The sequence below is a fragment of the Lentinula edodes genome (genome assembly GCF_021015755.1).
Source record: "Lentinula edodes strain Le(Bin) 0899 ss11 chromosome Unknown C8R40scaffold_24, whole genome shotgun sequence".
NCBI lineage: Eukaryota > Fungi > Basidiomycota > Agaricomycetes > Agaricales > Omphalotaceae > Lentinula > Lentinula edodes.
The window spans coordinates 440319-460273 of NW_025764330.1; the positions used below are offsets into that span (position 1 = coordinate 440319).

The following is a 19955-nucleotide window of genomic DNA, read 5'->3' on the forward strand; positions in this document are numbered from 1 at the left end:
ACAGAACTTTGGGCGTCGGATACGGCTTACACCAGAACTCAACGCACGGTTCAATTCAGTATCGTTACGCGTCATGGCTTAAACAATAGTCAATGTCTTATTTCATTGTTAATATTCCAATTTTCAAGCTTCAAGCCTCAATGATGTATTTCACAAGCATTCCCCATTTCAAGCCAAAAATGACAAGAGCATGTGCTTACCCCAGGCATCCTCGTCGCGAATTTAGTCATGCCGGTGATGTCAACCCTCAGTTCGCTAGCAACGCCTTATCGTCCATACTGACTGTTTCTACTTAGGTCCTCTTCAAATTAGCCCTCCTCAAGTGTAGATATCTCTCTATTCCGCGTATGGAACCTTCTTGAATTTATTCCCGAAATTTCGTACTGCTCCGCTCTTCCCGGTATATGTGTATTTCATCATTCCAGAATCGCTGACAGACGCCAGCGATATACGAGTCCAATGATTTCATGAATATATCGAACCTGATGCAACGGCCTTGCAACTCGCTGGAACCCACGAGACAGTACAATGCTTGATTTCTTCCCCCATCTCCCCGCTAGCAACTCTAGCTATCGAGCCAAACCCTACGAATGCGGCTTATAGAAATCTATGCCGCTGTCTCTACAAGGGACCTGGACGAAGTATTCAAACCTGTTTCAAGTATCCCCTGTTCAATCTTTGCAGCGTTCCAAAGTGCTTCATAGTCGGGGGTTGTTTCGAATTAACATTAATAATGCCGAACAACCAGGATCTCTAGTGCGATGAGGCACTGTCTTAAGAAAAGTATAGTGAAACGAGCGTCAAGTATAAATAGTTTAAGAGATGGATCCATTACCTCCAAATACTTGACGCCTCCCATAACACACCTCGGTCTTTCTCTTTCTCTTGCCCTCTTTGTACTTGCGGCAATTTCCATCATGTACTCGTTACCAGCAGTTTCTGCTGGAATCATAATCATGATGGCTGGACAAAGTTTGTTGAACCCAACACCTGTCAACAATGTACTGATTCTCTACAACAGTATATGCTGCCGCCATCCGTAGATTCCCTGCTGGCAGGGGAACGTCTGCGGACACCTCCGACCCACTCTCCGACGTCGACTTCTATTTTCCTTTCAAGGATTTACAGAGCCAGATCCAATCGGCAAATATCCTATGTCCCGCACCGGGTGGACCATATGATACGGCACTGTCACTGATCACTACGAATGTACGTTTCTTGCTTCCATATTGTACGAAAGATTGTCCTTGACCTGGCATATAGTGTCCTTCGAGCGGAACCGATAACGTTCCAATCAACCCATGTTGCACACAGGATATGCTGAAGGATTTGGCGGGGGCAGTCGGGTGTGTGCAAGGTAGTGACACGTCGTTAGCATCTTCTATGCAATCTGCCACGAAAGGTCAGCCAACGTTTGCTGTCTCTGCTGTCTCTGTGAATAACTTCAAACTGTGTAGATTTCATTCAGCAATGTCAGCAAGCCGGGGTCAATGGGTTATCTGATCCTTTCTCTATCTCGAGTAGTGTTGGGGCCTCATTTACGTCAATAGCCTCCCCCTCTTCGATAATCACACCTACCAAGAGCGCGACTTCGACGATTTCCACGCCCTCATCCTCCTCTCCCTCTATTTCCGTTGACCGTCCCTCGACCTCTTTTGCTCCATCCTCATCTTCTAGTTTCTCAAGCACTTCACCCACTTCCCAGTCGTCATCTGCAATTAAGACTATACCATTTGGTCCTTCAAGCGGTAGTCTGGGTGCAATAGCAGTGATTCTGGTGACAATGCTAGTAACGTTGATTCATCCCTAAGGTTCAATGTCGTTGTTAGACCCACTTGAGGCGATTTGCTTGTTGGTGCCATCTGGGTGCCATTTCGTTCCTCTTCACGCTTTCATGAACTAAATCGTCGTACCAGTATTACCCACATGATGTGCTTGACCGAATGTATATCATCTTTCGTTGCGTTGGATGGAATGTGGAATGAATCCTATGACCCATTCAGCAGCCGCCTATGACTGATAACTGGGAAAAACCTCATCCTATGACCCGCTACTGTAGCATGTATCGGGCCGCTACATGTTCTGCAATACCATTTAAGCTCACTTCAACACAAGAATTACTCAAAACTTCGTCTTCAGACATGAATTGGGGTCCTCTAGTAGCTTTCGTTCTGAGTGCGATTGTGTCGGCTTCTAACTTAACTGTGACGGTATCTGGTCCTCCGACGCTTCCCGAAACCGCATCACATACTCTTCATCCATCCCTGGCCAGCTTCAGCATTGAGACAGCATTTTTCATCATGTACGTCGGGAACACAACGAGCCCAAACATCCTGACCCGGGATCTCCTTCAAAATATCAAAGATCGCATCGGTATTCCAGCGGAAATCCGTATCGGCGGTATCACTGCTGATTCGACGTTCTGGGATTCTTCACTTGAAGCCGCTATATTCAATTTTGTGGATAATACTGAAGCGCTAATAAATACCACCATCGGCTGGGAGTTTTGGAATGCGGCTCGTGAGCTTCTGCCTGAAGGCACTCAGATCACTGTTAACCTGGTGTGCCCAATTCAATTCTGAACCATCTTCGTATGCGTGCTTATGTTTGGTTGGCCAAGAACCTTGAAAGCTTGAATTTTACTGGGGCTCTTGCAGTAGCCGAGTCAGCAGTCCAAGGATTACCGAATCAGGTTGCAGCATTTAAGAGTATGCTTTCCGATAACGCGCTGTCTTCGGTATTAGGAGACTCATTTCCTTTTTAGTCGGCAATGAGCCTGACCATTACTTCTCATTCACTGCTAAGAACTATTCCAATATATGGGAGGTCAGACAATAATTCACCTTCCTTCGTCCTACCGGTTTGAACTCACAAAAGCAATAATAACACGTAGCCTTGGTCAAAAAATATCTCTTCCGCTCTCAACTTCACAACTCCAAAATTCCAGCTCGCAGCAACCGCGGATGATCCTCTGTGGCCTTATAACACTATTGCTGCAGATGCTCAGCTGGATTGTGTTAGTGCGCTGGCTGCTGGAGTGGATGATGCGAATACTGTCGAATGGTGCAGTGAACATACTTATCAATACAGTGTATGCACGAATACATGAAATGTCAAACATATACTAATGATGATAACATAGGTATGTGATCCGACAAGAACTGCCATTGCTACTCTTCCCAACCTAGTGAGGAATATTATATTTATTGCAGTCTCAAACTTCAGGCTAAACAACCCAGGTCAATCACACTCGTCTGGCGCAGTATCTCGACCTGTGGCAACCTCGTATACAATCAGTCCGTAAGCAACTTGGTTCACATGCTTTCGTAATAGGTAAGACTAGGGGTTTACGCGTGTATAACGTCTGATCCTCAACATACCTCGCTCAATCATGATTGTGCATAGGTGAATATAATTCCGTATCATGCTCTGGGCGCGACGGCGTGAGCAACACCTTTGGCCAAGCATTATGGCTACTCGACACTATATTTTATGCAGCTTCCCTCAACGTCTCCAGGCTGTACCTTCATCAAGGAGGTCCCCTTGCACTTCAGAGTGCGACTCAACTTAACAAGGGCGGCTTCAGTTTCTATGATCTATGGTATACTGTTTTCGGAATATATTCAACCACTTGATTCATTAACACTATGTATATAGGTATCCTATCGACAACTTGAACGGCCCCGTGCAAGTATTTCCATCGTATTCTGCCTATCTCTTCGTTGCAGATGCAATAGGAAGCTCGAGATCTCTCAAGATAGCCAACATTTATCCTGGTAGGCAGGCAAACGGATCCACAATCACCACTGCCGGAGGGGATACCTCGTCAGGACAGTTAGTCATATATGGCTTTTGGGACGAGTCTCACCAGGACCCCTGTTTATGGTAGGGGAGGTTAGTTCCTTGGCCTTCCAAATGAGCTTGATTTTGACCGAAAGTTTTTTTCGTGAAATCCTCCAATTTTGACCGAATTTTGCAACTGACCTCACGACGGACCCCAAATTTGACCGAATTTTAGATCCAGACATATTTTGGCGCCCACGCTTAGTGATGTCTCGAAATTCACGAAATGCAGTGGAAATGGTTTTCTGAGCTCAGTTCTAAATTTTGAACCAAGGACTCTGGATCTATCACAGTATGTATGCCAGAATAGGCCAGAATTCATACATTCACACTGCACAAGTGGTCAAAACCTGACTAATTTTGACCGAAATTTGTGCCAAGGCTCCAGCCCGAATCATTCATTCTTGACCGAAAATTTTACCAACATACATGCCAAATCAGGTCGATTTTTGACCGAATCTGGAACCAACGTCCCCTACCATAAACAGGGGTCCTGTCTCACCCTACAGGTACCAACTTTCCAACCAAATTGGCACTTCTAAATCTCCAGATTTATAACCAAACTCAGGATGAGATCAGACCAACAGCATCCTTCAATATCTCTTCTCTTCTGTCTAGCACAAATACGCAGATCTCTGTTCGTCGCCTGCAGGCACCTGGTGCTGATACGCAATTAGCCAATGTAACCAAGTGGGCGGGTCAAACATTTGAAAATGGGACAGCGAGCGGGCTTCATATAGAAGAAAAGGTTGAAGGTGGAATTGTGACGGTCGAAGCTTCAAGCGCTGTTCTAGTTTTTCTTGAGAATGATGCTCGGTCTGTACTCATATAGAATTGTTCCCCTGGAGCTATTTAGAACTAGAGTTGAACGTTGATGACCGGTGCTGACCGGTGTTACCAGTCAAGGAGGTCAAGGCTGGCTAGAGCGGGTCTGGCGGGGTCGAGGTGTATGTACTGGTAGGTACATAATACAGCATAGTATATTACTTTCAGGTACAGTCCACGAAATCTAATTTTAGGTTGGTACCTGCAATACAATAGGTCACGACTCACAACGTACAGTAGTATGTAAGATAGATATAGAGTATACAATTGTAATGTTTTATTTTTGAAATTCAACAATGAAGGTGTTCAAACGAAACCCCGAGCTCAAAATTAGTGAACTTATTCACCTCACAGTACATACAAGAGTACAGCAGAGGGCCGCCACTGGGATCACCAGTGACCACATCCACAAATCTATCCAGTACTTCGGGCGCCCCGGGCCGAACAAATTGATGGAGTCGTCATAGCAAACCGCGCCATTCGTGAAATGAGGGTATTTTTTGTTTGGTTTTCACCAGGTTTCAACCATCTCTTCGACTCAAGGGTATCGCTGCCTTTATTGTCAGCGCATCCCTCGTTCTCCCCATTCGCCGATAGCGGCCAGTCATTCCTTTATCACTGACTTTCCTTTTCCCCCTCGACAATCATTCTCTTGATCGTTATGCCCATACTTTCCCAATTCCTTCCTAGAGATGATTCATCTGACGATAATGCTTCTTCATTGAGCCCTATCTATATCGCTGGAATAGCCCTTATTGGCACGATAGTCATCGGCGTAGTCGTCTGGCTTACTGTCAGACATATCCGAAAACGTTCCAGAAGCAAACGCGAAAACGAACGAGGCGCTGCTTTCTTATCCGTTCGCGGCGTGGTGCGAGAGGATCAAGAAAAGGTGCTTCAGCTCGAGTAAGTACTGTTTTCATGATTTTATACGAGCCGTCAATTCAAAGAGCTACCCACGTAGGTCTTCACAAAATGTGAAGGGCACTTTTTCTCGTAGCCAACTTACGCAGTCGGTTGTGCTTCCCGAAAAAGTCCTTGCCCACCCTCCCCCGTCTGCTCCTCCCGCAGATATCATAGAATATCACCGACAATCAGGCAATTTTCCTCGACCTTCCGTGGTTTCACAGCCATTTTCTTTTGCTCTCAATGCTAGTAGTGAGGGCCTTCATCCGAAGTCTGACAATCGAGGATCATGGATCTCTTTCATGAGCGCATCCGGGTCCGGCCGCAGCCGCTTCTCCGTCATCTCTTCCACATCTTCCGTAGACTCCTCACCTACCACTGGCACCGTGCGAAAGATTCGTCAGGTGTTTAATCCCATTCTACCTGACGAGCTCCTTGTCATTCTCGGTGAAAAACTCAATGTGATCCAATCCTTTGACGATGGATGGTGTGTCGTTGGCAAGGAGGGAGGAAACATCCTTGCTCAAACCAAGTCACTCTTCAAGCAAGCCGAACCGGACAACAATGTCGAAATCGGACTTGTGCCTGCCTGGTGCTTCCTCAAACCTGTTGTTGGTTTGAAAGGTGAACGGCCTATACGTAGCAGCAGTCTTGGTATCACCATTCAAATGGAAGGTCCTGCCTTTTCTTCCAGGGAGGAGATAATGTCGTGGTCCAATTTCTAGTCAATCAAAAAAAATTACCGTCCTGCTCTTTTATACCCTTTGGTTTCCTTCTGCCTTCCCTCTCCTCACCGTCACTTGCTTGTGCATATTGTTATTTCTCGCTAGCGCTGGCATTTTCGCTCGTTCTCGTTAGTACGAATTGCATTGAATTCCCATAAGTTATCGTAGTACCCACCCACTACGTACCATTTTTGTCTTGTAGCCTGGAGCCACTATTCCTTTATCTCTCTCAGATGATACTTATCTATGTCTTCTTCGGTGTTGTAATCGTGTATCAGTGTCCATCGATCTTTTGACACCAACAACGCTTTTAGTAAGAGTTTAATCAGGTCGATAAGGCGATGTACAATGAAGTAATTGTCAAAGCTGTTATCGTGTCAGTGATACTCAAAGGTACACACGCGCATTGCGAAGCAGGCGTATCGATTTATCAAGCCACCACGCCAACAGCCAATTGCGACCTTTTTTTACTGCGCCTCCATCATCTCCTCAGGCATTGGTGCCCCGCTTCCCGGTTCTCTGTCTTTTCTCACAGCCTGAACGACGTCGTCGACGCGGAGGAGCATGCGTGCCGCCTGCATATCATAAGATTAGTAGTGACGCACATGTCGGTAAAAGGCGAAGAAAAAAGAAGGTATGACAGCATAAAAAGAAAAGCCGCTACTGCTAACTTGAGTGTGAGCTTTCTATGCTCAGCTCCTCTCTCGAAAAACGTATTATTATATCAAAAAATAGGATGATACGACCAGATTAAAGAAAATAAAAGAATTTAATTCACTGATCAAACTCCAGAAACTCACCTCAACAGCAGTTTTCAAGATCTGTACCTTGACACTCGCACTCTCCCATAAGCCGTATTCTTTCATGTCAACGATCTTGCCGGTATCGCCGTTCACGCCAAAGCTGGACAGTGAAGAAGTATGTTTTGCCTGAGGTAAACACCCGGTTGGAAAAAATGACACCAAATGAGGACCGAACTGAGCGAAGGAACAGATGGTATCATAAACTTACTCTTAACTCTGTCAGCACCCTGATAGCATTTCCGCCTGCATTCTGAACTAGGGTTCGAGGAATGACTTCCATCGCTTCTGCTACGGCTAGGAAGGGTCCAGTTTCGACACCAGTGATGGTACTTTCCTTCGTCCCCTCTTTACCGTATGTCGTAGGCGTTATTGATCCTGCAGTACCAACACAGACTTTAGAGCTGAAAACAAGGCTAAGTACGAGGGCACACACCTCGTTTGGCTGCTTGTGCTAGCCCAACACCAATGGCCATCTCAATTGCGCCTCCTCCAGGTACCAACCTCGGGTCCATGATAACATTGCGAGCAACGGACATTGCATCTTGAAGATTCCGATCGACTTCATTGAGGATGTCTTTCGACGGGCCGCGTAACAGGATGGTACATGCATGGGGGGATTTGCAAGGCGCTAGAACGGTGAAGTATCTAGAGAATACGGATAAAAAAGAGAATGATGAGCGAATTGGGATATACACACTCGTCGCCAATCTTATCCACCCGCATCTCCTCGCATCCAGTTCCAACATCGGATTCCCGTAGATCTTCAACCCGATTGACTATCGTCGCGCCAACCGCTAGTGCAATACGATTGTTATCTGATTTTCGGACACGTCTGATGCAAGAAACATTGTGTTTGAGGAAATGGTGCTGGGCAAGGTCTGCGAGTGGAGATAAATCCAGAACGTAGATAGATCGGAAAAATTGAAGGCGCACTCACCCGATACGCCTTTTTCAGTAAGCACCAGATCACATCCAACTTGGCATACTGCTTCAACCATAGCCTTCACAACTTCTTCTTCCACCTCCTGTGCCCGCGACCAATCACCTTCCTTGCTAAATTCCATATTTGTTTGGGATTCGCCCTTTTTGTACTCTAGCGGACAATCCAAAAGGACTATCCGAGGATTCTGGATGCGACGACGCATACCAGGATGAGTGATATCTTTATTGAGCATGATACCACGGATTACACGGGATTCTTCGATTGCTCCTCCAGGTATTTTTTCGATGCGAGCGTAGCGTTTGATATCGACTGTAGGCGTCGCCGAAGAAAATGTAGACGCATATTGGGAGTCAGATTTGTCGGACTGAACATTTTGTGCCACGATGTGTACGGCGTCGAGAGCCAGTTTACACATAAGTTCCGACCATCGGGACACAAACTTGGTTCCCAATGCTCCCTTCACGATTCCCAACATTTGTTCCTCATCCTCAACATTTACAGGTATTGCTACCTTTTCAATAATCGCCAGTGCCTCTCTCAACGCTTTGTTGTACGCCGAGATGATCACCACGGGATGAATATCCCTTTCTAGCTGACTCAGAGAGGAGGCAAGAATCGATGCAGCAAGCACGATGACGCTGGTTGTCCCATCACCACATTCTTCGTCTTGTGTACGAGAAAGCTCTATCATGTTCTTTGCGGCAGGATGAGCAACGTCAATTTCACGTAAAATTGCGTTCCCGTCGTTAGTTAGTCTATACATCGACACGAAGTTCAAAAAATCAGCGAAAATTAAGATATACTTGTAAACATTTCTCACAAGATTCCGCCCATTGGATCCAGTATCATTTTCAACATGGCCTTCGGGCCCAGGCACGTCCTTATTACATCTGCTACTGTTTTTGCGGCAGTGATGTTGGATATTTGAGCTTTGCGTCCCGATTGCCTTTCGGGCGCAGTGTCTAAAGTTCATCGATAGAAGTCAAAAATTGTAAAGTGGAAGTTTTAAGAAAACGAGGAAGTATCATAAGAAGACAATTGACACGAACTCATCACGAATACAGGTGTTCCCGACATTGGGCCGTGTCGGTGAAAGATAAAGAGTTGGGTCTAGTGATGGGTTAATCGGAAGACGCGTTCACGAAATTTCCACATAACATGTACATACAAAGCTGCTTTGTCCGCGTGTAAATTACAACTTTACATATAAATCTACGCAGTTGAATACACTTATGTGTAAGTACTCCAGACGATGAATTACTGACTACGCGGATCCGTCCACGAATCGCATTTCATGTCTTTGGGCCTTGCACTAGAGCGGGTGTTCAGAAGGAAGATGGGGCGGACTCCAAACCTCAAAGACTCTAAACTGAAGGAAATGATGGGCAACTTCGACAATCCTTCCTGTAATGCGTTTAGCGGGTTTTTGAAGAATCCACAATTCAGGTGGTACATCCGTAAGGTAAAGGAAAAAATAGAGTACCATTGTGCAAGGAATTAGTCTCCTAATACAATATCCATATCCGTGAGCTCTCTTCCATCTTGAGCATTGGATAGGCCGTTATGAGAGGGAGTAAACACCTCCGCACCCGAAGATAATGAGTCAATCAGCATCGACAGCTTGGGCGTAGTAAGCGCAGGATCCTATGGAACGTTAAGCAGAGATACGAGACGGTGGGATCACGATTTACCGACCTTCCTAATTATCTCCAAATCATCCTTGAAACCCTCAACAATATTATTCATCCAGAATTTCGTGAATTTTTCCTGCAAGACGCGTTCTGATTCTTTCGCATCTCGAGTTTCTTTTTCTGGTAGAAATGAAGGTATCCGAAGAGCAGAAGGAGCAATGGGACCAGGCGAGGGTGAGCGAGGTCTAGGACCTTTTTCGACAGAGTTTGCATGATGATGGTCAGATTTCGATTTGCCGTTGCCATGAGGGGGAGACTGGGACTCATCACTGGAGGAAGAGGAATCTGAAGAGGAAGAAGAGGAAGAGGAGGAAGAGGAAGAGGAATCAGAGTCTCCGTCCTCATCTGCTTTTGTTTTAACCGCATTCACCACAGGGAGTGTTCGTGTGACTACAGTAGAGTCATTATCTGAGGAAGAAGAGGCATCTGAGGATGATGAGGACACAGAAACTGCTCGACGCTTCCGTTTTCGGTTTGGCCGTTTTCGTGGGGCGGGCATAACATTGACTGAATAAGAAATGCCGGGCGGCAATAAGCTAAGAAAAAATAGAGCGCTTATTTTACAGTTAACTTATCGATCTATCTATCCATGTCGCCTAAAGTAGTAGGGATTCTGGGCAAGTACCAAAATTTTTTGGTTTCCAGAGAGCTGTTGACAAACTATACTCAGGACTTCAGGAGGAGGACAGCTTGGGCGAATGCTAGCGGCTTCTGCGTCGTTGTTAAATATCCCTGTGGTTGTTCTGGACGTTGGCGTCGACGCACCAGCAAAGCAAATCATTGCATCCTCATCACATATTGATGGTTCTTTTAGAGATAAGGAAAAGATCGCGGAATTGGCATCAAGAGTAGATGTCCTCACAGTTGAGATCGAGCATGTCGACGTCGAGGCACTAGAAACGGTACAGGAAAGCCATCCAAATGTATCCATTCATCCATCTCCCTCGACCATTCGGCTTATTCAAGATAAATTCTCTCAAAAAGAACATCTTTCCAGCGTTGGTTGTCCTTTAGGCCCTTTCCAAGCCGTGGACGCTACGCCGGAGGCGATCACTCAAGCAGCAAAAGAGCTAGGTCTTCCCTTGATGCTGAAAAGTCGAACAATGGCATACGACGGAAGAGGGAACTACCTCTTACGTTCTCTCGACTCTGAATCTATTGCAACTGCTATAAAGTTTCTTGGTTCCGGATCAAGGAAACTATACGCGGAAAAATGGGTTCCATTCGTGAAAGAACTCGCAGTGATGGTGGTTCGCGGTCTTGATGAGACTGTTGCTAGCTACCCAGCTGTGGAGACCATTCATAGAGATAATATTTGTCATTTGGTTTGGGCTCCGTTTAGGCTTAGTGACATCGATCAAGACCCTGCATTACCGACGAAAGCAGAGCGAGTGGCGAGGGAAGCTGTTGAAAAGGCGTTCAAGGGCGCTGGTGTTTTTGGTGTGGAGATGTTTTTGTTGAATAATGGTGAAATCCTTATCAACGAAATCGCACCACGCCCACATAACTCGGGCCACTACACCATCGAGGCCTGCGAGTCGTCTCAGTACGACAATCATCTCCGTGCAATCCTAGGGCTACCTCTTGGCAGCACACGTATAAAGGTCGGAGCTGCAGGGATGCTGAATATACTTGGTTCGTCCGACGGACAATCGTCCAAGATATCTGAATCGTCTTCCCCATCCTCATCGTCCTTCGCCGACGACTTATTGATTGACAAACTTACCCATATTGCCCTGTCTACACCGGGTGCATCCCCACACCTCTACGGAAAAGCACAGTCGCGGAAAGGACGGAAGATGGGACATATCACAATTGTAGGCACGAGTGATGCAGAAGTGAGGGAAAGGATGGCACCTCTTCTTAGCTGTTTATCCGAATTCGAGGGAGACGTTCAAGGCGACCAAGCCTCTTCCCCCGATCCTCCTCATCTTCTCGGATACTCTCACCCACATCCCGTTATATCCATCATAATGGGTTCCGACTCGGATCTGCCTGTTCTCCTTCCTGCTGCACAGATCCTCACAAAACATTTTCCTTCTATTCCTTTCGAAGTCACACTAGTTTCCGCACATCGTACTCCTTTGCGATTAGTGAATTTTGCGAAAAGCGCGGCGGGAAGAGGGGTGAAAGTGATTATAGCCGGTGCGGGGGGAGCAGCGCATTTACCGGGCATGGTGGCAAGTCTCACGGGTGTTCCGGTTGTTGGTGTACCGGTAGACTCGAAATCGGTGAGTGGAAGCGGGGGAGGGTTAGGAGGGGTGGATGCGATGTGGAGTATTCTGCAGATGCCGGTGAGTACTACTTAGTACGAGCAGGCGTGTTCTATATTTTTTGTTTCTTTCTCATCCTGGTAAACGCACTATCATTGTCTCTTTCAACCAAAAACTTGATGATAATCTCTGAGACTGATGTTTTTTCTTCTTTCCTTTATGTTATAATAGCGCGGAATCCCTGTAGCCACCGTTGCTATTAACAATTCAACGAACGCTGCTCTTCTCGCGGTACGCATTATTTCCGCTGGCAAACCTCAACTGGTTATCCAAATGGAAGAGTATTTGCGGAGACTAGGCGAAGAAGTGGAAACGAAGGTTGATGTGATGAACAGGGTTGGGTGGGCTGGATATAAGTAGACATCAAACTTACAGATGTGTAGGTAACCTTGTATGATAGTCGCGCCTCCTCCTGCACTATTATGAATCTTGTTTCTTCTACGTAACGTCCTTTCTGCTTGAAGCGCTTCTAGTTTTGCCTAGATAAACAGACCATGCTAAATTAAGGTTCAAGGTTCTTCAGAAACAGATTTGATTTACAGAGGAAGTCGTAAGATTCAAATCGAGGCTGGTAGTAGATAATCCTTAATTGGACACGCCGCAGAAAGCAAACTACATAGATATGCATCATGATAAATGAAGTTTTCGGGACGCAGCAAGCCGGGCATAAAGAAATATCTTATCGCTTTTCTTCATACAGTATCTAAAGTACCTCGACCCCATAATCTACTTGTGAAACGACAGGGCGGGGCCCGTCCTGGCCATCCACTGCTCCTGCCGAAAATAAATCCCGCAACAGAACGGAATTGCCAACTCCCATAGTCTGTCCTGAAAACCATTGAGTATTTCATTTTCTGCCTGTTCCCTCATGGACATATATTCAAACCAAGGAGGGTAAAACCCAGACCACCCCCAATCAATCATCCATAACCTCCCATCTGAGCCTAGAATCAGATTCCGAGGGTTGATATCGGAATGAGTGAGAACAAGGGGTGCGGTATCGTCGAACAATTCGTTACGGAGTGGATCGTTGTTGGAAACTCCAAAATGGCTCAGACCAATCCTAGCTTGGCGGTTGAAAAACTCTGAGAGTTCAATATAGGATGCAAAGGGACCTCGTTTTGGTCGAGTCCTGCCAAACAGCGGCGATACACATTTTCGGGCGGGTTCACCGGTATGTTCACACACTGGGCCTGGGGGTGTTTGGGGAGTTGCTTGCAAGCGATGGAGCTGAGAGATGTAACTGCGTAAAATGAGGATAATGGAAAATTTCTTCCACAAAGAGAGGTTTGGCCATGCTTCAGCTAGCGTCGGGCCCTCGATATAATCCATTACGATCACAAAGGACCATTCTTCTTTAATGACTCGTCGCACTCTCGGGACAGGAATCGTGGTTCGTGCATGAACCATATTTAGGGCATTGGCTTCTGAAGAGTTTGGTGGATTTCCTGGTTCGATCGTGGCTTTGGCAATCGTGCGAGGTGTGAGACGACGGACAGAGCAATCGATCTCTGGGGCGGTTTTGAAGCGTTGGAGAATTCCTTCATCTGTAAGTTCATCGACGTCCGACTAAGTATTCGAAGACATTAGCTATCAACATAGATATAACTCAAGCTCACTTTTGAATCCTGCGGTCGTTGTGCGAAAACAGAAATCAACTTGACCAAAGGTTCCGCCAAGCAAGAAAGAAGTACATAGAGTACAATGGAAACCGTTACACGACGCGATAATCGCTGTGACAATGGGACAGCGTTAGGGAGCGGCATTCTGAACGAACGATGGCTGAAAAGGGGTTGTCACCTGCCTGTCTGATAGGCAAGTATCTTTGCAGGAAAAAGCTATGCTAGGACGTCAATTGGTTCACTGGTACGAAGTCCTCTCAAGTGTTCACTGGGTATCGAGGCAGCTCAAACTTCAGTCTTTCAATGTCAAGGTTGACCGAGTGGAATTACTTGGTTGGAACATTGAAGAGGTCAACCCGAGCCGATACATACAAAAAGGAAGACGAGGATGGAAATCCCTTGACCGAAGATGTCCGCATTGAGCAAGTGTTCCTTTGCACGGATGATACATATCTGACAATTATAGCTCCCTAAATCGGACAGTTTACTTAGTCGGGATTATTGGAAGTCTGAAAGGGAACAGGCTCTCTATGTCCTCAAGCTCAAGCCCATTGGCTCTATCAAAACCCACGACCTCTATGAAAGAATGGAAGCTTTTGGTCTAAATCAATATGTCTATGATGGAAATGGTAGTGGCTGTCGCACTTGGGTGCAAGCGTTTGTCAAATTCCTTGAGAATGAGGGAATGGTTGAAGAAGGTTCCAGAAAGCGATTGGACGAGAAAATCTTGGAAGGACTGAGAGAGAACATATGGTGGATACCCGATGAACCAGAAGCGTCATTCTTTAGGTGGGGAGCAAATGGGGAGAAAATGCTAATTGGAAAAGAGATCCTGTGTATGGTGTGAATCGTGTGATGATGCCCCACCATGTATGCATAATTTTAATCACACAAAATTGCTTTGTGTCATCATTCAGCACTGCTGCAACTAGTGAAATCTAATTCGACACCTCGTTCCATTAAGCAATAGGCTATCTTTGAAATATCGAGCATGTGAGAAATTCCATGTATGTGAAACGTTTTACAAGGATTGGGAGGAAATTCACATACCGGACATTGTACCGATGTATATGACAAGTCAAAGTTTCTCGGACACAGCGGGTGCCCCAATTTCAATAACCAATTCCGTTTCAGGATAAACACTATCCAGCATATCTTGTGTAGTCTTCTTCGGCGCCCACCCAAGGGCTTTGGAGCGATTGGGTCGACAGCGCGAGTTGCTGCCCAGGTAACTTGAGCCCTGAATGATGATAAGTTGTTGAACTTGGTAAGCATAGAAGATATGAATGAGGGGTTGAAATCAGGGCTTACGTTGAAATACTTGTTGATCTCTTCTTGAGTGAAGGTAGTGGGTTCCCCGCCATTGCTTTTGTGCATCTTGAGCATCACGTCAGAGATGGATTTGCCAACTTGATATAGGGTGTGCTCTTCGTTTGCGCCAAAATAGTACCCTTCGCGGCCGTGTCCGGGGGTAGACGGTAAAGAAGAAGAGACGACGACGGCGTCAAATAGGTGATTATATAGATCTCCGACTGTAATCCAAGGAAACACACAGTTCAGCATATGTAGGTTTGAACAAATTGAAACCCGCCCGTATGCAAGCTGATTAATTGTTGGATGCCACTTACGCTCATGTATCTCGACGTTAGGCCAAATGTTCTTTCCCAGCCCCACCATACCTGCATGGCCTCTATCCAAAGACGCGCGGATCAAGGCTGGGATTTGGACGGATTTCTTGTTGGAGATTCCAGAAGTGAATAGGGGACCTTTGGATATACCCCAGATGGTAGCGGGTAGGACGATATAGGTTTTCACGTAGCCTTGAAAGAGGGAACATGAGAAGGTTAGATATGTATGTATAGCCTGAGGCTCAGAATGAAAGTCAGGGAGTACTACCTACCCTCAGCGTCAGCACCGACTATCTTCAAATCAACAGGACGATGAGGTTGAGTTGGTTTCAGCGTTGCGATTTGGTCGGGGTTGGCATCGTCCCAGATGATGTCTGTCGGGTACATTCCAGCTGCGTTGTCGCTAAGAACACCTGTCCCGGACTAAAATTGAAGGGTAGTATATGATATAGTAGGCGATTTTGGGTGAAGAGAAGAGAAAGAGGGTAGTGAAAATTGATATAATACGAGGGGGACCTACGGTGTTGATAAATATCGACTTCTTACCAGTCTCTTCGAACCGTTTTCTCAATCCTTGTAAAGTACCAGTGGCAGCATCCACATCGTCGCAGTCGGCCTGGGTCGGTTGTAGGTATATACAAACGAGTCTTATGTAAATCTGCAATGGTCACGATGCAAGTAACCTACCATCGCGATAACCACATCCACCTCCGAAGCCGCTTGGGATATCAATGGGATATCGGAGTGAGAGCCCAAGATCGGTGTTACGTTTTTGAAAAGAGATTTGAGCTTCTCGGCTTTTTCTGAAGAACGCACGATGGCTCGGATGTCGAATGTTTCAAAGTCGGATCGTTGGGCGAAACGCGTGAGGATGGTGCCTCCGATATAGCCTGGAAGGAAAAGGAAAGATGGGAATTATGAGAAGATTTAACATTAAACTTGTTCATGCATAGACCCAGGATTTACTTGCCGGTAACGCCAGTCATAAGAATTTTGGTCATGGTTGGTCGAGAGAGAAGGATTCGTGGAACAGGATGACTGAGCAACAATAACAGAGTGAACTTATTACATCATCTGCCCTCTCATTAGAAGATTCTTCCCAGCACTAGGTGTACTACCCTAGAAGACTACATAACAGTGAACGCAAGCTTGTGTTGCTTGAGTCTGCAGGAGCCTGCCTAGTAGAGACTATTCAGGTAGCGGGGAATTGGCAAGCTCCTATCCGGAATTGACCCCAAGTGTAAGTGTTCCAATGACATCTCGTGTAGCCTCCCCCGACACTGAGCCATCCTTCAAGAGACCAATCACCATGAGAACGTAATTTCTCATTGCCGAACCCCGCGAATAGAGCTTCTAGACCCTTGGAAATGAGAGACATATACCAATATAACCTGGCTTCCGCTTGAGCGCCATGTGCAGGATCGGTCTTATCAATGTCGTGAAATGGCTTTCATGGCCGGTGTACCTTTTCGTCAAGGGATTGCAACACTCGGAGTGACCGAAATGAGGCGAGAACAGCGAGTTCATCCTAAGCAAGATTAGCGTCAAAACTCGAGGGATAAAAAATCAAGAAACACGTACGACATTGTATCGTCTCTCATGATAAATCCCCACACCAATGTATGTATATATGGGAAACATGAAGCGGCAAATGGAAGAATCACAAGTAGGGAGGATTGAACATTCATAATAAGCTTTGTGTGACCTGCCACTCTGAAGTGGACAGTGAGCCAGATAGAACGCGACTGATCACCAGGCGAGTAATATCAAGCCCTTGCTGTGAGGACTTTGCGATGAAAGGAAGAAGGGAAGTGATAGTGTCGGCAGTGTAGTGTATTTCTGAGTTTGACATGGAAACGAGTATGACCTTCTGCAAGAGTGGGTGAGTAGACGCGAGTCGGGGAAACCACTCCAAAAAGATAGGATGACGATGCATGGCCAAGTTGATTACATGAAGGCCTGGAAATTTTGGGTTCCCGAAATCTTCCTCTAGTGATTCCGAATGGTCAATTTCAAGCTTATACACTTTCAACCCCCGAGCATATGATTCCTCAAAGCTGGGATGAGAGATGCTTTCACACTCGACTACTACCTTTGACAAATCCAAGGGATTGAGCAGACCCGGCATATGGTGTAGGCCGTACAATGACTTGACTATCATTGTCGAAATCGAAGGGTGTTGATTTACAGCGTTGAGTAGTACACGTTAATCGAATTAGTGATTTCGGTTGGGATCGAACGAGCTTCGCTGCAAGTGGAAGGAGTCATAAGTGGGAAAGGTTGTAAGCGGACTTCATAGGATACGAACCCTAGTGGAAACCGAACACTCGAAGTGGAGTCTTGCAGGTCTACTCATGCTAAACGAGGTTGATAAGCTCTGAGGAGCTCTGAGGATATACGTTTGCAACGGGGCACTAGACAGACCGTTGAATGGATATAGATAGGGGAGTGTATGCAAGGTTTTGAATCATATCTTCGAGCAGCTCTTCGGACAACATTGTCAACACGATTGCTGCCGATTGGTGTGGATGAAGCAGTCAATAGAGAGTGTAAGTTGCAGCCGCCGTAGCATGTTTAGCAGGGTCATGTGACAGTCATGACACATTTCTCTTACTCTGAGAAATCCGAGAGAACGGTGACTGAGTAACAAGGTGTACTTAGGACATCATCTGCATGATTCTTCCTAGCACTAGGGAAAGTAATGTGCACAATCGCTTCTAAAAAAGATCTAAAGGGAAAATCAAAAAACCCCACGCCCTTTTTGTCGAGACATCCCAACACCCCCACCCTACTGGTACCTACCAGATTGATAGACAGAATAGACAGATAGATATACCACCTAAGACTACTAGTATGCACCATCAAATAAGAAACGGAATCATACTCTTCCTCCCCCTCGGGTACGCTTTCCCGAATTCCTTCTTGTACGCAGCGTGTTTCTTGAGCGCCCAGAGCAGCATTTGGCCGGTGCCGACGGTTGTGAAGAGGTATGCTGAAGAAAGTGGAAGGTTAGAAATGGATAGATGATGAGATTTTGGGGGAAGGGGGAGAGCGACGAGAGGAGGGGAAGGATAGGAAACTCACCAGCCCAGCTCCCCGTCATCGCACAAACCACACCCCAACCCAACGTTTCGAAGAGATAATTCGGGCACGAGACAAGACCGAACCCGTATCCAGTGGGTATTGCGCGTTTTTTAGTACCGGAGGGACGGAGAGAACGGAGGTGGAGGTGTGTGAGGAGGTTGGAGAGTTCAAAGAACTGTTTTTGGGGGAGGAAAATATATAAATGATATATCATAGAGAAACGACAAAAAGAAGAATAAAAGAATTGTTACATACCGCCCAAAGACCGACGCATACCCAAAGGACTTGAGGGTCGTTCCTCCAAGTATTTTTGATGTATGTGGAGGAAACAGAGAAACTGGGTCGGTAGAGGTCGTAGGCGAGGAATAGACCTAGGAAAAGGAAGAAAAAGAAAAGGAAGAGGAAGAGGAGGAAGGGTCAGGATGTTGAGTACGGACTGGAACTTTGAGTTGAGGTTGGGAGTGGACGTACCGGAGAGGATATGGTAGTGGCCCGAGCTGAGGGTTATTGTTTGATTGTTAGAGTCATGTGAGAGTCATATGAAAAGGTGTGTGTGTGTAGGAGGCGGAGGAGAGAGACAGAGCGTGTGTGTGTGCGTGTGTGTAGGGAAAAAGGCGGAAGAGTAGTAACAGTACTCACTTTTTGAAGATATTGAAGAAAGGCATCGTACCATGCGAGAATCGGTGGACACTGTATATATATAAGTAGATTAATTGAACGTTTGATTCTCCTTAGCGAGCAAAAGGCAACAGAAGAAAAAGAAGGAGGAGGAGATGTACGTACAACAATGTTTCTAGAATCCGTTTCGCGAAATGAGCTTCGATCATTGTAAATACCAGCCTATTTGTAGGTCGAGGATATGGATAAGGAAATATATAGAAGGTCAATGAGATTGGCGGCGGCACCTTTGTAAATCACTATGTGTGACGTCTGTGCCGTAGAAGAGGCGAGGGAGGTAGTAGAAGAATGGGTGGATGAGGAGTGGACCGGCCTGTGAATGAAGAAATTAGTTGATTATTTCAAGGAATAAATGGATAAAGATGATATGCGGGGGAAGGGGACACACGTACATATTCCACAACAAAAACAGTCTTCCAACCAAGTTGAGGACCTAGGTCTTTCACTTCTAGTTCGAGATTACTAGACCCAGGTGCGAGTCCCGCGAGCACGTCTTGGAGTTTCGTCTCGTCTGAAAGACTCGGAGGTTTCGTGTTTCCTGTGGGCTTGAGAGTAAGTCGTTGGCGAGAGGGGTGAAACTTGTGGGTAGGGGGGTTAAATGAGGTTGGTCAGCCAAAAATTAGCTTCCGAAATCCCAAGACTACGAACTTTTGGGATCTTTGCTTGAATCTTTCGTTTCACATGACCGACAGTTTCTTCGGGGGATGCTTGGATAGTCAATGGGAAGGATACATTTCGTGCGAATGAGGGAGGCTTTTTGGAGGAGTTGATGTATATTGTTAGTTTGGAAGAAGACATTTGCTTGACTGGGAGCTCGACGTCGAACCTACGTATATTTTTTGGGCTTTACGCGTTTACGGACCGCATCGTTTACGCGGGGTCACACGCTAAGTCACTCAATGTCGGGCCGGTGGGTCCGTTCCTCCTGATCACC

General features: G+C 46.2%; 9 protein-coding genes across 9 annotated transcripts; 4 read left to right on the forward strand and 5 right to left on the reverse strand.

The window, feature by feature from the left end:
• Window positions 1-917: 917 nt before the first annotated feature.
• C8R40DRAFT_1172196 (uncharacterized protein) lies at window positions 918-1810 on the forward strand (the record flags this gene model as incomplete). The annotated part of the gene is made up of 4 exons (XM_046231824.1): window positions 918-972; window positions 1022-1209; window positions 1264-1402; window positions 1458-1810. The coding sequence occupies 4 exons, from the start codon at window positions 918-920 to the stop codon at window positions 1808-1810; spliced, it is 735 nt and encodes a 244-aa protein (XP_046084947.1).
• A 331-nt stretch (window positions 1811-2141) lies between these two features.
• Window positions 2142-4675, forward strand: C8R40DRAFT_1049079 (glycoside hydrolase family 79 protein; the record flags this gene model as incomplete). Its single annotated transcript, XM_046224545.1, has 9 exons — window positions 2142-2561; window positions 2621-2708; window positions 2765-2826; window positions 2894-3091; window positions 3143-3187; window positions 3240-3333; window positions 3406-3601; window positions 3658-3878; window positions 4353-4675. The coding sequence occupies 9 exons, from the start codon at window positions 2142-2144 to the stop codon at window positions 4673-4675; spliced, it is 1647 nt and encodes a 548-aa protein (XP_046084948.1).
• Window positions 4676-5329: 654 nt separating this feature from the next.
• On the forward strand, window positions 5330-6299 carry C8R40DRAFT_1048922 (uncharacterized protein; the record flags this gene model as incomplete). The annotated part of the gene is made up of 2 exons (XM_046224535.1): window positions 5330-5574; window positions 5633-6299. 2 exons carry the CDS (start codon window positions 5330-5332, stop codon window positions 6297-6299), a joined length of 912 nt encoding a protein of 303 aa, XP_046084949.1.
• A 325-nt stretch (window positions 6300-6624) lies between these two features.
• Window positions 6625-9185, reverse strand: C8R40DRAFT_1112067 (chaperonin Cpn60/TCP-1 family). Its single transcript, XM_046228400.1, has 8 exons — window positions 9095-9185; window positions 8866-9007; window positions 8040-8800; window positions 7800-7980; window positions 7536-7747; window positions 7311-7477; window positions 7100-7228; window positions 6625-6874 (listed from the first exon to the last, which is right to left on the reverse strand). Exons 1-8 carry the CDS (start codon window positions 9120-9122, stop codon window positions 6767-6769), a joined length of 1728 nt encoding a protein of 575 aa, XP_046084950.1. The 5' UTR covers window positions 9123-9185; the 3' UTR covers window positions 6625-6766.
• Window positions 9167-10253, reverse strand: C8R40DRAFT_1112069 (uncharacterized protein). The gene is made up of 2 exons (XM_046228401.1): window positions 9741-10253; window positions 9167-9689 (listed from the first exon to the last, which is right to left on the reverse strand). The coding sequence occupies exons 1-2, from the start codon at window positions 10233-10235 to the stop codon at window positions 9543-9545; spliced, it is 642 nt and encodes a 213-aa protein (XP_046084951.1). The 5' UTR covers window positions 10236-10253; the 3' UTR covers window positions 9167-9542.
• On the forward strand, window positions 10254-12452 carry C8R40DRAFT_1112071 (AIR carboxylase-domain-containing protein). Its single transcript, XM_046228402.1, has 3 exons — window positions 10254-10353; window positions 10415-12030; window positions 12181-12452. The coding sequence occupies exons 1-3, from the start codon at window positions 10326-10328 to the stop codon at window positions 12367-12369; spliced, it is 1833 nt and encodes a 610-aa protein (XP_046084952.1). The 5' UTR covers window positions 10254-10325; the 3' UTR covers window positions 12370-12452.
• Window position 12453: 1 nt separating this feature from the next.
• Window positions 12454-13813, reverse strand: C8R40DRAFT_1273067 (kinase-like domain-containing protein). The gene is made up of 2 exons (XM_046234080.1): window positions 13629-13813; window positions 12454-13578 (listed from the first exon to the last, which is right to left on the reverse strand). The coding sequence occupies exons 1-2, from the start codon at window positions 13773-13775 to the stop codon at window positions 12736-12738; spliced, it is 990 nt and encodes a 329-aa protein (XP_046084953.1). The 5' UTR covers window positions 13776-13813; the 3' UTR covers window positions 12454-12735.
• Window positions 13814-14554: 741 nt separating this feature from the next.
• Window positions 14555-16355, reverse strand: C8R40DRAFT_362466 (NAD(P)-binding protein). Its single transcript, XM_046234842.1, has 8 exons — window positions 16230-16355; window positions 15947-16149; window positions 15780-15875; window positions 15532-15682; window positions 15260-15451; window positions 14943-15163; window positions 14682-14871; window positions 14555-14602 (listed from the first exon to the last, which is right to left on the reverse strand). The coding sequence occupies exons 1-7, from the start codon at window positions 16258-16260 to the stop codon at window positions 14710-14712; spliced, it is 1056 nt and encodes a 351-aa protein (XP_046084954.1). The 5' UTR covers window positions 16261-16355; the 3' UTR covers window positions 14555-14602; window positions 14682-14709.
• Window positions 16356-17843: 1488 nt separating this feature from the next.
• C8R40DRAFT_1253407 (3-oxo-5-alpha-steroid 4-dehydrogenase-domain-containing protein) lies at window positions 17844-19819 on the reverse strand (the record flags this gene model as incomplete). Its single annotated transcript, XM_046233727.1, has 9 exons — window positions 17844-18251; window positions 18344-18518; window positions 18599-18714; window positions 18815-18840; window positions 18983-19033; window positions 19127-19183; window positions 19249-19334; window positions 19414-19599; window positions 19670-19819. The coding sequence occupies 9 exons, from the start codon at window positions 19817-19819 to the stop codon at window positions 18121-18123; spliced, it is 978 nt and encodes a 325-aa protein (XP_046084955.1). The 3' UTR covers window positions 17844-18120.
• Window positions 19820-19955: the final 136 nt, after the last annotated feature.